At 39.8% G+C, this 13,512-nt stretch overlaps 1 protein-coding gene across 3 annotated transcripts in view; it reads right to left on the bottom strand.

The window, feature by feature from the left end:
• Nucleotides 1–13,512, bottom strand: part of sf3b1 (splicing factor 3b, subunit 1) — a 37,509-nt gene that overhangs the window by 14,496 nt on the left and 9,501 nt on the right. For 2 of the 3 annotated variants that reach the window (XM_072261616.1, XM_072261617.1), the window contains 9 exons: nucleotides 13,070–13,149; nucleotides 9,134–9,298; nucleotides 7,772–8,069; nucleotides 7,333–7,548; nucleotides 6,689–6,810; nucleotides 4,953–5,150; nucleotides 2,222–2,323; nucleotides 1,955–2,134; nucleotides 103–189 (listed from right to left, as the gene is read on the bottom strand). In XM_072261616.1, coding sequence (XP_072117717.1) covers nucleotides 103–189; nucleotides 1,955–2,134; nucleotides 2,222–2,323; nucleotides 4,953–5,150; nucleotides 6,689–6,810; nucleotides 7,333–7,548; nucleotides 7,772–8,069; nucleotides 9,134–9,298; nucleotides 13,070–13,149 — 1,448 coding nt within the window. Of the gene's footprint in view, nucleotides 1–102; nucleotides 190–1,385; nucleotides 1,463–1,954; nucleotides 2,135–2,221; nucleotides 2,324–4,952; nucleotides 5,151–6,688; nucleotides 6,811–7,332; nucleotides 7,549–7,771; nucleotides 8,070–9,133; nucleotides 9,299–13,069; nucleotides 13,150–13,512 lie in introns of those variants that run through there. The other variant, XM_072261619.1, reaches the window with a different exon arrangement.

Below are 13,512 nucleotides of genomic sequence, written 5' to 3'. Positions count from 1 at the left end.
CAATACAGGCAGACCCACAAGTTTTCCCCCCATCCTTACAGACAGACACATTTCCAATTTTAAACTCTGAAATTAAGATATTTTAAGGGACTTTATTCATACCTTTGCTAAGTTAGAGATGATTTCTCTGCCTTCTACTCTTGCATAATAGTCTTCATCAATCAGCAATGGCTCAATAACCACAAGAATCTGTAACAAAGCAGCAACAATTTTGTAACTAAAACAATCACGTACAAGTACATTTCCCCTCCTGCACTATCACAACAGGAAACAGTAAATGCGAACAGCTGAGTTTGACTTATTTTCTAATTTTCAAGAGAAACCTATGCTTTCATCTCCACAAGACCCAATTCCATTTAAGGCAGCTCATTAAAGGATATTTCTGATTATTACTTGTTGGAATATATCAAAATATAATAAATTAGGCAAACTAAGATTTTTTAAAAATGCCCTTACATTCGTCCCTCTCCCCAGCAAAAATTAAATCCTAGATTCAAACTTATTTTGAAGCACTATCATTTACCATTATTTCATCATCTGTAAACTACAATTAATTGACATGGTTGTGTAGGTTGTTAAGTGCCAGAAAATTGGTGGGTAATGCTTCAGAATTGAGTTTAACCACCCACCTTTCACATTCCATAGAATTACCATCAAACTTTCCATCATTAACCAGAACTTAAAAGCACCAACCTCAAGGCAGGTAAGAGGCCTGGTTGCCTGCAGCAGGTTACATCACAAAATCCTAAGACCTATTCACCATCAAAAAAAAGCTAAGTAGGAGTGTGATAGATGACTGCACTTCATAGCTAAGTGCAGGTTCAACAGTTTGAAGTTTAACATTCAGATTAAAGCAGTCTAAATGTTTGGCATTTCATTCTCCATTCTAAACATATATTCCCTCTCCCACTGGCACATAGTGGTTACAGTGCCTACCTTTTTACAGAATGCACTGCAAGTGCTTGCCTAAGCCACTATGTCAGCAACTCCCAACCCACAGCCTCCGACAGAGGACAAAGGCTTCAGGAACATGGAAGTGCCACTACCTGTATGCCCGCTCCTTTCCAAGTACATACTATCCAGAATTGGAAATATATTGCCAGTCTTTCATTGTTGTTGCGTCCAAATTCTGGACTTATAAAGTACCTCCACAAGAAAGATTACAGCAGTTGAAGATAGCAACTTGTCACTGTCTTCTCAAGAGCAATGAGGGACAGACAAGATCCCAAGGAATGAATTAAAAATCACTCAACTTGAATTTTGCTTCTCACACTGTGCAAAGCTAATAAACTGAATGATTTGAATTGAAAGAAAAGTCAGTCTATTAACATTAAATTGCCCAGCATGAACACCCAGGAATCCAAATGAGACGAACACAACTTACCAACTTGATCCCACCAATGAGACTACCAGAATAAGATAATCATGGCTATGACATTTGGTTCACTTCTTCAAAGTTCACCTATCATTAAAAAAAGCACTGTAGAGGAAGGATGCAATAGCTGGACTCCTACAACTGAAGCTGCAATGATCAACCCACGCCATGATTGGTGCCTTACATTTCAATGTCCATCAGTACCATAATATGAGAAACCCCACAGGATGCACTTAGCTAATAATAGGATCTAAATAGGCTTACAATTTCTACCATTAAGAATAGGAAACAATTTCACAAAAATATCAAGTTGTCAATCTTGACTTGGGTATGTCAATACCCGTTCTCACTGCTGGGTAGCAATCCAGAAGTTCAAGACCATTGCAGAAGCACTATCACAGGGTATGGTTATTTTTGTTTAGACAGTAGTACAACAGGATCTCAAGTATTTAGGTAAAGGCAATTTTTTTAAAAAAAACAGCCGTACCAGTATTGTGCTGGACAACATTTCTAACTAAAAGCTATAATTGTTGGATTAATCTTAAACAAGATACTATAAAGAATTCACAGCAGACATACCTTGTGCACGTATGGTCGGACTAAATCGTCCAACTTGTAGAGGATTCGGTCAATAACTTTAACTAGCAAGTGGCGCTCCTGGTCTTCAAGAGTTGGAGACATCAGCAAAGGGAGAATCTGATTGAATAGGGGACCAGCTCCAAATTCTCTGGCTTTATCAGTAATTTGACGCAAGGCAGCCTTGAAGTGGAATGGAGGAAGAAAATTAGTTTTTCCCCAACCCAAAACGACGCAACCAGTTATAATTTTTAAAAAAACTACACCCACCTTCCTCATTGGAGGAGTGCCATTCTTTATCTTCAAAAGCAACTTCATTATCTTTCTTTCTTTTTGCTCTTCTGGACTCAGGGTAGATTCATCAACTTCAACCTGGTGAATGCAAATAAGAAAATCTGCCTGTTATGTGCTGCAACACCTTGAATCAGGTTGTTGAAAACTTCTTTCCAAGTACAGCTACAAAGCATTCACGGTATCCTTCTAGTAAACAGTTTAAAATAAAATATTTAACCAAAGTAAAGCTCTATAAGTACTGGACACAAATTATCATCGTTTGATAGTCTTTTTTTAAAAAAAAAATTTCACAGTTGAGTCAATATCCCAATCATTAAACACTACAACAACAAACAACAGGAATTATGCAGATACTGGAAATTCAAGCAACACACATCAAAGTTGCTGGTGAACGCAGCAGGCCAGGCAGCATCTCTAGGAAGAGGTGCAGTCGACGTTTCAGGCCGAGACCCTTCGTCAGGACTAACTGAAGGAAGAGTGAGTAAGGGATTAAACACTACCCCATCATTATGCACTATCACTCTCTCTATCATTAGACATATGCTCTTCAGCTTTGTTAGAAATTAAAAATGAAGCTCGAAGTCCTAATGGGCGCTTTCAAACTTCAGCACTTAAACGTTATGTGTTTGTGGATTACAGAAACTAGCTGGGGAGGCAAAGGGTGGTTTGAATCCATCACCCTTTTCATTCAAAAATACAATATAATGGTGGGGGCACAGAATGGAAAATATAATCTACTTATTTAACTTAAACTGTATTTCAAGATACAAAATATCATAATCCTAATATTGTAAAGCATTTTAAATGTTCAGTTTCAATTTGCTTTCTCCTAAACATTCATTTAATTGAATTGACTTTAATACTTACCTCCTTCATATACGCGAGTAAAAATCTTTACGTTATGTCTCCGTCTAAATGTGCAATTTATAGTAATTGAGAATAAATAGTATGTACAACAGGATAGCCAATATAAATACAATTGTGTCAGCATGAATTAATCACTATGATGGCCTGGTGGAAGAAGCTGTCCCGGAGCCTGTTGGTTCTGGCTTTTATGCTGTGGTACCAGTTCCCGGATGGTAGCAGCTGAACAGTTTGTGGTTGGGGTGACTCGGGTCCCCGATGATCCTTTGGGCCCTTTTTACACACCTGTCTATGTAAGTGTCCTGAATAGTGGGAAGTTCACTGGACTGTCTGCACCATTCTCTGCAAAGTCCTGCGATTGAGGGAAGTACAGTTCCCATACCAAACAGTGATGCAGCTAGTCAGGATACTCTCAATTGTGCCCCTGTAGGAAGTTCTTAGGATTTGGAGGCCTATACAAAACTCCTTCAACCTTCTGAGGTAAGAGGCACTATTGTGCCTTTTTCACCACACAGCTGGTATGTAAAGACCACGTGCGATCCTTGGTGATGTGCATGTCGAGGAACCTAAAGCTGTTCACCATCTCAACCCCAGATCCATTGATGTCAATAGGGGTTAGCCTGTCTCCATTCCTCCTGTAGTCCACAACCAACTCCTTTGTTTTTGCGACATTGAGGGAGAGGTTGTTTTCTTCACACCACTGTGTCAGAGTGATGACTTCTTCTCTGTAGGTTGCCTCATTATTATTTGAGATCAGGCCAATCAGTGAAGTATTGCCAATCTGAGCTGTGGGTGGGACACAGTCATGGGTATACAGAGAGTAAAGGAAGGGGCTTAGGACACAACCCTGAGGGGCATCAACACAGAGGGGCAAAGATGAGGCAGCCCATTCTTAACACCTGCCGCTGAACTGACAGAAAGTCCAGGACACCTGTATACAGGAAGGAATTACTTCACTTCCAAAATAGAAAGTGCACACAGTTCTTATTTATTGGATAAAATTTTTACCCAACACTATTTACACTTCCATGTCTATTACAACATTCTCAATTATAAGGTGATAAGAACCAGAAGCAGAATTAAGCCATTTGCCCCGAGTCTGTTCTTCTATTCCATCATGGCTGGTTTATTATCCCTCTCAACCCAATTTTTCTGCCTTCTCCCCGTAACTAAAGACACACTGATTAATTAAGAACCTATCAACCTCTGCCTTAAGTATACCCAATAACTTGGCCTGCACAGCCTTCTCTGGCAAAGAATTCCAGAGATCCACCACACTCTGGCCAAAGAACTTCCTCCTCATCTGTTCCAAATGGATGTCCCACAATTCTGAGGCCGTCCCTCTGGTCCTACACTCCCCCACGATAGGAAACATCCTCTCCACATCCACTCTCCCTAGGTTTCTGAATACTCGATAGGTTTCAATTAGATCACCACCGCCCCTATTCTTCTGAACTCCAGCCAGTACAGGCCCAGAGCCATCAAATTCTCAAATGTTAACCCTTTCATTCCTGGGATCATTCTCATGAACCTCCTCTGGACTCTCCAATGATAGCATATCCTTTCTTAAATAAGGAGCCCAAAACTGTTCACAATACTCCCAAGTGCAGTCTGATGAATGCCTTGCTTTTGCATTCTAGTCCTCTTGAAATTAATGCTGACATTCCATTTGCCTTCCTTACTGCTGATTCCACTTGCAAATGAACCTTCAGGGATTCCTGCACGAGGACTCCCAAGTCCCTTTGCAACTCAGATTTTGAATTTTCTCCACATTTACAAAATAAACAACGCCTTTGTTCCTTCTGCCGAAGTACATTGCCATGCACTTCCCTATTATACTTACCAACAATTTGTCAAAGTATTGGATGTCATCAGGCTTGAGGAATGGAAGATTACCAGAGGGTTGATCATTCATATTCTTCGCTGAACGTTCCTCAGATTGCATGTGGAAACCAGTTAGACCTCCAAGCGGTGTTGGCGTTGCAGTCAGTTTACGAGCAGGTGTTCGAATTGGAACATAACCAGCTGGAGGTGGGAGGACCTGAAAGCATTTAAAAACAAGCAATCAATATATGATACCAACAATTCAGACAATCCAAGACATATACTGCCCCTTCAGAACTTCAGGTACTTCAGAACTTCTTCCTTCAGCACTTTCCTACATGGACAATTCTTTCCTTATTCAATTGGTACAGTGATCTCTTGATTTACAATTTTTAAATGGGAAATAGCATCACAAACTGTCTGCCTTTTGAAAATTCAAAACCTCTTGCAATATAGCACTAGCATCATCTGACTCTACAAGAGGTTAAGCTTTCACCTGTATGACTAGATCCAACAGTTTTATTTTGAAGTACAGCCCCATCTCATGCTCACAAGACTACTCATTTAGCATTTTTAAACACTGCCCATATTCAAGTTAATACTCTCTACCATCTGGTGCACCCTAAAAATTATGATAGAATGCTAGAAAATGTTTTGTATGGCTACTACCTACAAAAGAAAACTGCAGATGTTGAAAATCTGAAATAAAAACAGGATGTGTAAACATTCAGGTTAGGCAATTGAGAGGAAAACAGTTGGCATGCCAGGTTGATGACTTTTCATTAGAAATCTAGATGATGATGAACTTGAAATGTTAATGCTTTCTCCCCACAGATGCTCCCTGATCTGTTCAGCAATTCAGATTTGTGTTCAAGTTTTCTGTATCTATATTCATGACTGTAGAACTGGGTCATTATGAACTCTTAACCTACCCGATTAAACTCACAATTATCAACTGCCCACAGTATTTCTTGACACTAAGATCCATAGTGAATCTCTGCAAACAAACGAGTGAGGCCCAGTTGTCTCCAAGCAGTAGGTTTGACTTACTGTCAGGAGATCCAAGAGACATTGCATACAGGATAACATCAACATATTTCCAAAAGCCAAACTGCAAATCACCAACCTATTCACTGAAGCATACAAAGAATGGAGCTTGTATTTCACAATGAGGTTATCTACCTTTAAGTCCTCAAGAAAGGTCCCTCCGGCAGCTCTTGCCCCACCCATGGAAAAACCTGTTGAGCTACCTGAGCCCCAAGCTGAAGAGAAGGCTGACCCCAAGAATGCCCCGAATACTAACATCTTATTGACTCGCAAGAGGTTTTTCACTACTTTAAAACAAAATTGACAGTCAGAAAATTTCATAAAGATTTAAAAAATTTATAATTGAATACATTAAAATACTAACAAATAATTAGCATCAAGTTAAGTAAGGTAAGAATTCACTGGACTTCTATTCCTTCAACAGACTTCTTTGGTATAAAGTTGAAGTGAAGCTCAACCTGCTCAGCACCTCCTGTGTTCCACTGCTGTGCTGAATAGTGTGTTCAGCGAGAGTGGACAGCCACACATGCTGACAGGAGTCTAAGACACGCTGAGCTGCAAACAACAGGTAGTCTAAAGTACTGGCTAGAAGCAAGTACAATTTGGTTATTTTCTAAATAACAATACGTAATCAGTAAAATATCAAGAAAACACCATCTTCTGTTGAACACAATAAATAAAAAATAAATGTAGTAACTCAGACATTACCTTATAGCCTTCAGGGAACATTGCATCCAGTTCTTCATCTGTGAGTGGACGGTTCCTTTCATCAATTTCACGTTCCCAGCGCCAAGCCTGCAGTTGTTCAGGTGTCATACTCATCAAATGACCTAAGAAAATGAATTATTTTAATATTTTCTCTGTGCAATTTTTAACTCGTTTCAAGAATGCAAAACCTCACCAGCTCAATTGGTTTACATTTGCAATAAACTTGTTCTAATTAAATTAGAAAGTAATGCAATTAACATCAATATTAGGAAAAGGATCACGAAGTCTCATGTTTTTTGTTACAATAAATTTTAAACAATTATTCAGCAATTCTGATAGATGAATTAACTGTTCCAAATAATGCTCCTGATTAACAAAATTTTGAAGACCACAGTTACTGTTTCAAATATTGGAATGGAAGTGGACATTTTATCAAGGATGAGGACCACACCAATCTCAATAGCATTGGCTCCTTTCCCTACCACAACAAGTGCTGATACGAAAATAAGCCATTTGGTAAAGTACCAGAAATTTACTACTGGCTACTAAACTACAGTCAAATGTGATCAGACAAAATATACCATTTTATACTGCAACATGTAAATTCAGTAAACAGTTTTTGTTTTATAATCAAAACCACCTACCTGGTGTTGGCGTTGCCATAGCCATTGCTGGTGTGCCTTTCGGTGTGATTCCACTGGGAGTAAGCAATGGAGTACTACCTCCCATCTGACTAGCTGGTGTTTCATCCCAGCGAGATTTTCTTTTGCTTGCACCAGGGGTTGGAGTTTCACCGATGGAGTCACCTCCACGATCTGTACGTGGTGTTTCAGCCCATCCACTGCCATGTCCAGGTGTTTCTAAAGTTTTAAAAAAATGGACATTGAAGAATCCCAATATTAACTCTCTAAATTCCGGGAAAATAAAACTCCCATTACTGAGATAATCTTGCTAAGTGCCCCTTGCATTACATTAGATTTTTGAGATGACAAATTAACCTGTTCAAAATATTCAAAAAAATTTAAGATATTCTCCTTAATTATTTAACAAGAATCACAATAGTACAGAAAGTCTTTATCTCACCTCTATCTGTTTTTGGAGTTTCATCCCATCTGTTTTTGCGCACACTGGAAGTTGCGCCTCCATGACCTGGTGTAGCATGCCCGGGTGTGTCTCGTCCAGGTGTAGCAGCTCCTGCTGGTGTGTGACTGGGAGTGGGCTCCCACATTCTTGAGCTTGGGGTTGCACCAGGAGTCTCACTGCCCTTTGACCGACCAGGTGTTTCATCCCAACGGCTCTGAGAAGGAGTATTGCCAGGTGTGTGACCTGGAGTATGCCCAGGCGTGTGTCCGGGTGTATGCCCTGGTGTGTGCCCTGGAGTCTACCAAAAGAAAATTACATTTGCTCATGCAGATTTATTACCACTGAAAAATATACAATTATGTTTGCAAAACCAGAATCCACAAAAATGCCAATATCATTTCAGAATTTAGTATTCTGATTGGATTCTCAGCTAACTATTCAGCAACTCAGTGAACTTCTACAGAAAATTTTAATTTTATACCAAAAGGAGCCTTACCCTACAGATATCTGAAGGATAGAAGGATTCAAAGGAAGCTGGAAAGGTAATATAGTCTGGTAAAGAAAATTATTGGTTACAAATAAATTAAATCTTAGAATTTACGTAATGCAACTTCCCATAATACGCTGAACTTCAGACTGGTGCTGGTTGTCTATCAAACAGAAATTGAGGAAAAGTATAACAAAGGTTTGGGCGGAAGCGCAGAACCTTGATAAGAGAGATAGGATGCAAGTATCAGTAAGATGCTGGTTAGCGTGAGAGTGGTTGGAGCACAGACAGGAGACAGTTCCAAAGCTGAAGAACTTGGCAACTGGATACAAAGACAATAGCAAAGGCGAAGACAGCAAATTTGAGAACCATCATGATAGAAATAAGTAAAACATTTTTAATATTTATTAGTTAGGACTTGGATAAGGGACTTGACCCAGGCTCAGAGTGCATTCTTCAGCATAAATGTCATGTTTGACCGTGTCCCTGTCAGCAGGTGCAATATGTGTTTTTAATTTAGGTCAGGAAAAAACAAGTACTTGGGCTGTTAGGTTTTTACAGTGGCTGAAGTAGAAAATGGCTGGATCTTAACATTTATATCTCAGCAAACTGTCACCTCCTAATAAGGGCTGTGTTGCAGTGGCTCGCTAAAACATGGAAACTCAAGGTGCCAGGTTCAACAGACCTCTCCCAAACAGCATGTTACTAAGCCTAGAAAAAAGCTGGTGGGTTTCCTGGTTTTGATTCAATAACTGAGTAATGGAATAAGATTCAGATTATCAATATTCAAATACTTACTAGCAGACCTTGTGTGGATTGACTTGGCCAAGAAATGAAAGTATTGCAAGGAAACAAAAATAAAGCCTTCCTCTCACCTCCGCTTGATCCCAGCTAGATAATTTCTTGGGAGTAGCGCTTGGAGTTTGATCTGCTGTTTGATCCCAACGGCGCTTGCGCTTGGCAGGTTGTTGGGCTGTTCCATTGACTGCTTTTAGATCTCCAGCTTTAGCTTTCTCAGCCAGCTGTTGTCTGATTTCTCTCTTGGGGCAAAATATGTTCAAATTAATCAAACATCAACATTGAAATCATGCTATTAATATTTCAGATGAGCATTTGCAAGGGTGGGGAAATAGGCGTCAGCATTGACCAGAAATTCACAGACCAACCACATAAATACAGTGGTTGCCAAGAGCAAATCAAAGGCCAGGACTTACCTCCTCACAAATCCTTTCTAAGATTTGTTAGGAGCAGAAAGGATCAGACATCATTTGCCTGATTGAATTCAATTCAAACATTCAAGCAGCTTGACAGGATCTGAAATGAAGTGTCTTGCTTGACTGGAAACCAATTCACCCATCTTAAGCATTTATTTCAATTGTCACCAGTGCTATACAAAGAACTCTAGCAAGAAGCATATGATGATCAGGTACATACAGCAGGAACACTATCAGCTGCAGTTTTCTTCCAATTAACAAGATAACTTGAAACAAACCCATGCTTCTTTATAGTTATTAGGCATACAGTGGTGCTAGAAAGTTTGTGAACCCTGTAGAATTTTCTCTATTTCTGCATAAATGACCTAAAATGTGATCAGATCACTTGTCCTAAAACAAGATAAAGAGAGCCCAATTAAATAAACAAAAAACATTATACCTATACATTTATTTATTGAGGAAAAAATGATCCAATATTACATGGAAAAAATGTGTTCCTCTGGGGTAATACCTACTACAAAAGCTATTTGGAGTCAGGTGTACCAATGAATGAGATGAGATTGGAGGTGTGAGTTAGAAAGGTGCTCTGTCCTATTAAAGACAAAGTCAGAGCCTGCTCTTCTCAAGGAAGCTTTTACAAGTATATTAAGAGCAAAAGGATTGTAAGGGATAAAATTGGTCCTCTTGAAGATCAGAGTGGTCAGCTTTGTGCGGAACCAAAGGAAATGGGGAGATCTTAAATAGGTTTTTTGCGTCTGTATTTACTAAGGAAGCTGGTATGAAATCTATGGAATTGAGGGAATCAAGTAGTGAGACCATGGAAACTGTACAGATTGAAAAGGAGGAGGTGCTTGCTGTCTTGAGGAAAATTAAAGTGGATAAATCCCCGGGACCTGACAGAGTGTTCCCTCGGACCTTGAAGGAGACTAGTGTTGAAATTGCAGGGACCCTGGCAGAAATATTTTAAATATCGCTGTCTACGGGTGAAGTGCCGGAGGATTGGAGAGTGGCTCATGTTGTTCCGTTGTTTAAAACAGGATCGAAAAGTAATCCGGGAAATTATAGGTCGGTGAGTTTAACGTCAGTAGTAGGTAAGTTATTGGAGGGAGTACTAAGAGACAGAATCTACAAGTATTTGGATAGACAGGGGCTTATTAGGGAGAGTCAACATGGCTTTGTGCGTGGTAGGTCATGTTTGACCAATCTGTTGGAGTTTTTCGAGGAGGTTACCAGGAAAGTGGATGAAGGGAAGGCAGTGGATATTGTCTGCATGGACTTCAGTAAGGCCTTTGACAAGGTCCCGCCTGGGAGGTTAGTTAGGAAAATTCAGTCTCTAGGTATACATGGAGAGGTGGTAAACTGGATTAGACATTGGCTCGAAGGAAGAAGCCAGAGAGTGGTGGTAGAGAATTGCTTCTCTGAGTGGAGGCCTGTGACTAGTGGTGTGCCACAGGGATCAGTGCTGGGTCCATTGTTATTTGTCATCTATATCAATGATCTGGATGATAATGTGGTAAATTGGATCAGCAAATTGGCTGATGATACAAAGATTGGAGGTGTAGTAGACAGTGAGGAAGGTTTTCAGAGCCTGCAGAGGGACTTGGACCAGCTGGAAAAATGGGCTGAAAAATGGCAGATGGAGTTTAATACTGACAAGTGTGAGGTATTGCACGCTGGAAGGACAAACCAAGGTAGAACATACAGGGTTAATGGTAAGGCACTGAGGAGTGCAGTGGAACAGAGGGATCTGGGAATACAGATACAAAATTCCCTAAAAGTGTCGTCACAGGTAGATAGGGTCGTAAAGAGAGCTTTTGGTACATTGGCCTTTATTAATCAAAGTATTGAGTTTAAGAGCTGGAATGTTATGATGAGGTTGTATAAGGCATTGGTGAGGCCGAATCTGGAGTATTGTGTTCAGTTTTGGTCACCAAATTACAGGAAGGATATAAATAAGGTTGAAAGAGTGCAGAGAAGGTTTACAAGGATGTTGCCGAGACTTGAGAAACTCAGTTACAGAGAAAGGTTGAATAGGTTAGGACTTTATTCCCTGGAGCGTAGAAGAATGAGGGGAGATTTGATAGAGGTATATAAAATTATGATGGGTATAGACAGAGTGAATGCAAGCAGGCTTTTTCCACTGAGTCAAGGGGAGAAAAAAAAACAGAGGACATGGGTTAAGGTGAGGGGGGGAAAGTTTAAAGGGAACATTAGGGGGGGCTTCTTCACACAGAGAGTGGTGGGAGTATGGAATGAGCTGCCAGACGAGGTGGTAAATGCGGGTTCTTTTTTAACATTTAAGAATAAATTGGACAGATACATGGATGGGAGGTGTATGGAGGGATATGGTCCGTGTGCAGGTCAGTGGGACGAGGCAGAAAATGGTTCGGCACAGCCAAGAAGGGCCAAAGGGCCTGTTTCTGTGCTGTAGTTTCTATGGTTCTATGGTTAAGATCCATTTATGTGCACCATGCCTCCATCAAAGCAACTTTTAGAGGATAATAGAAGAACTGTAGAGATGCATCAAGCTGGAAGAGGCTACAAAAGTATTTCTGAAGACCTGAGTGTTCATTAGTCCGCAGTAAGAGAATTGTTTACAAGTGGAGGAAACTCAGTACTGTTGTTACTCTCCCAAGGAGTGGGCATCCTGCAAAGATCACAACAAGAGCACAACGTGCAATGCTGAAGGATGTGAAAAAGAACCCAACGGTAACAGCAAAAGACCTGCAGAGATCTCTGGAACTTGCTAAAGTCTCTGTTCATGTGTCCACTATAAGGAAAACTCTGAATGTTGCTGCACCAAAACCTCATCCCAACTGTGAAGCACGGTGGAAGGAGTGTCATGGTTTGGGGCTGCTTTGCTGCCTCAGGGCCTGGACAGCTCACAGTCGTTGAAGAATCAATGAAGCTTAATAGAAATTGGATAATGCAACAAGACAACGATCTGAAAGACAAGAGTAAATCAACAACAGAATGATTTAAAAAGAAAACTTGTTTTAGAATGGCAGAGTCGAAGTCCTGACCTTAATCCGATAGAAATGTTGAGGAAGGATCCGAAGCAAGCAATTCATGCAAGGAAGCCCACCAACATCCCAGAGTTGAAGCAGTTTTTTTAAAATGGCAGAATGGTCTAAAATTCCTCCAAGCCAATGTGCAGGACTGATCAACAGTTACCGGAAATATTTGGCTAAAGTTATCGTTGTACTGGGGGGGCGGGGGTGTCGGGGTGTCATACCAGTTGCTGTAAGCAAAGCTTCATATACTTTTTCCGACAAACATGTAATACTAGATCATTTTTCTCAATAAATAAAGTACAATATTTTTTGTGTTGTTTATTTAATTGGGTTCCCTTTATCTAGTTTTAGGATTTACATGAAGATCTGATCACATTTTAGGTCACATTTATGCAGAAATAGAGAAAATTCTACAGGGTTCACAAACTTTATAGCACCACTGTAAATCCTGAAACTACTCGCCCAAACACCTTTTCCCCAAGAGGTCTGTAGAAATTCAAGGTGCCTCTTCTTGAGGGCAAGAATGGGCAATATATGCTCATAACAAACAGAAATACAAAAATTCTTAATAATCTGCAATTACCTCTTCCTTTGTTAAATGCTGTTCTCGCATAACATCCATGTAAGTTCTGACATGCAACTTAGGGTCTGGTGTCTTTCCACCTGAGGGACAAAAATAGTGAGAATAGACAAAAAAAACAATCAGTGCTGATATAAAAGAAGATCAACATTATTTATCTAGCTATGAAAATTTTTGTAAATTATAGTTTAAACATTATTCTTGTTCAGCTTTTTTTTCTTTAAATTTAAGCTTGCTGAATTCTCAAATTTTCATATTTGTTTAAATCACAGCAACTTACAGAGAAGCAACCTGATGGTCAATTAAACCTGCTTGAATACAAACAGCAATAATTACAACAGTCTAAAAATAAATGCCTAACTGCAGTAATAAGCAAATCATACGCAAGACATCAAAACACATCAAGTGTCCATTATTGTTGGTTTTCCTTTGTTGATGTTCCGGAA

Source organism: Mobula birostris, chromosome 6 (genome assembly GCF_030028105.1).
Source record: "Mobula birostris isolate sMobBir1 chromosome 6, sMobBir1.hap1, whole genome shotgun sequence".
In the NCBI taxonomy this organism is placed as follows: domain Eukaryota; kingdom Metazoa; phylum Chordata; class Chondrichthyes; order Myliobatiformes; family Myliobatidae; genus Mobula; species Mobula birostris.
Note: the sequence above shows the minus strand (reverse complement) of the source record. Positions and strands in the feature narration are given on the sequence as shown.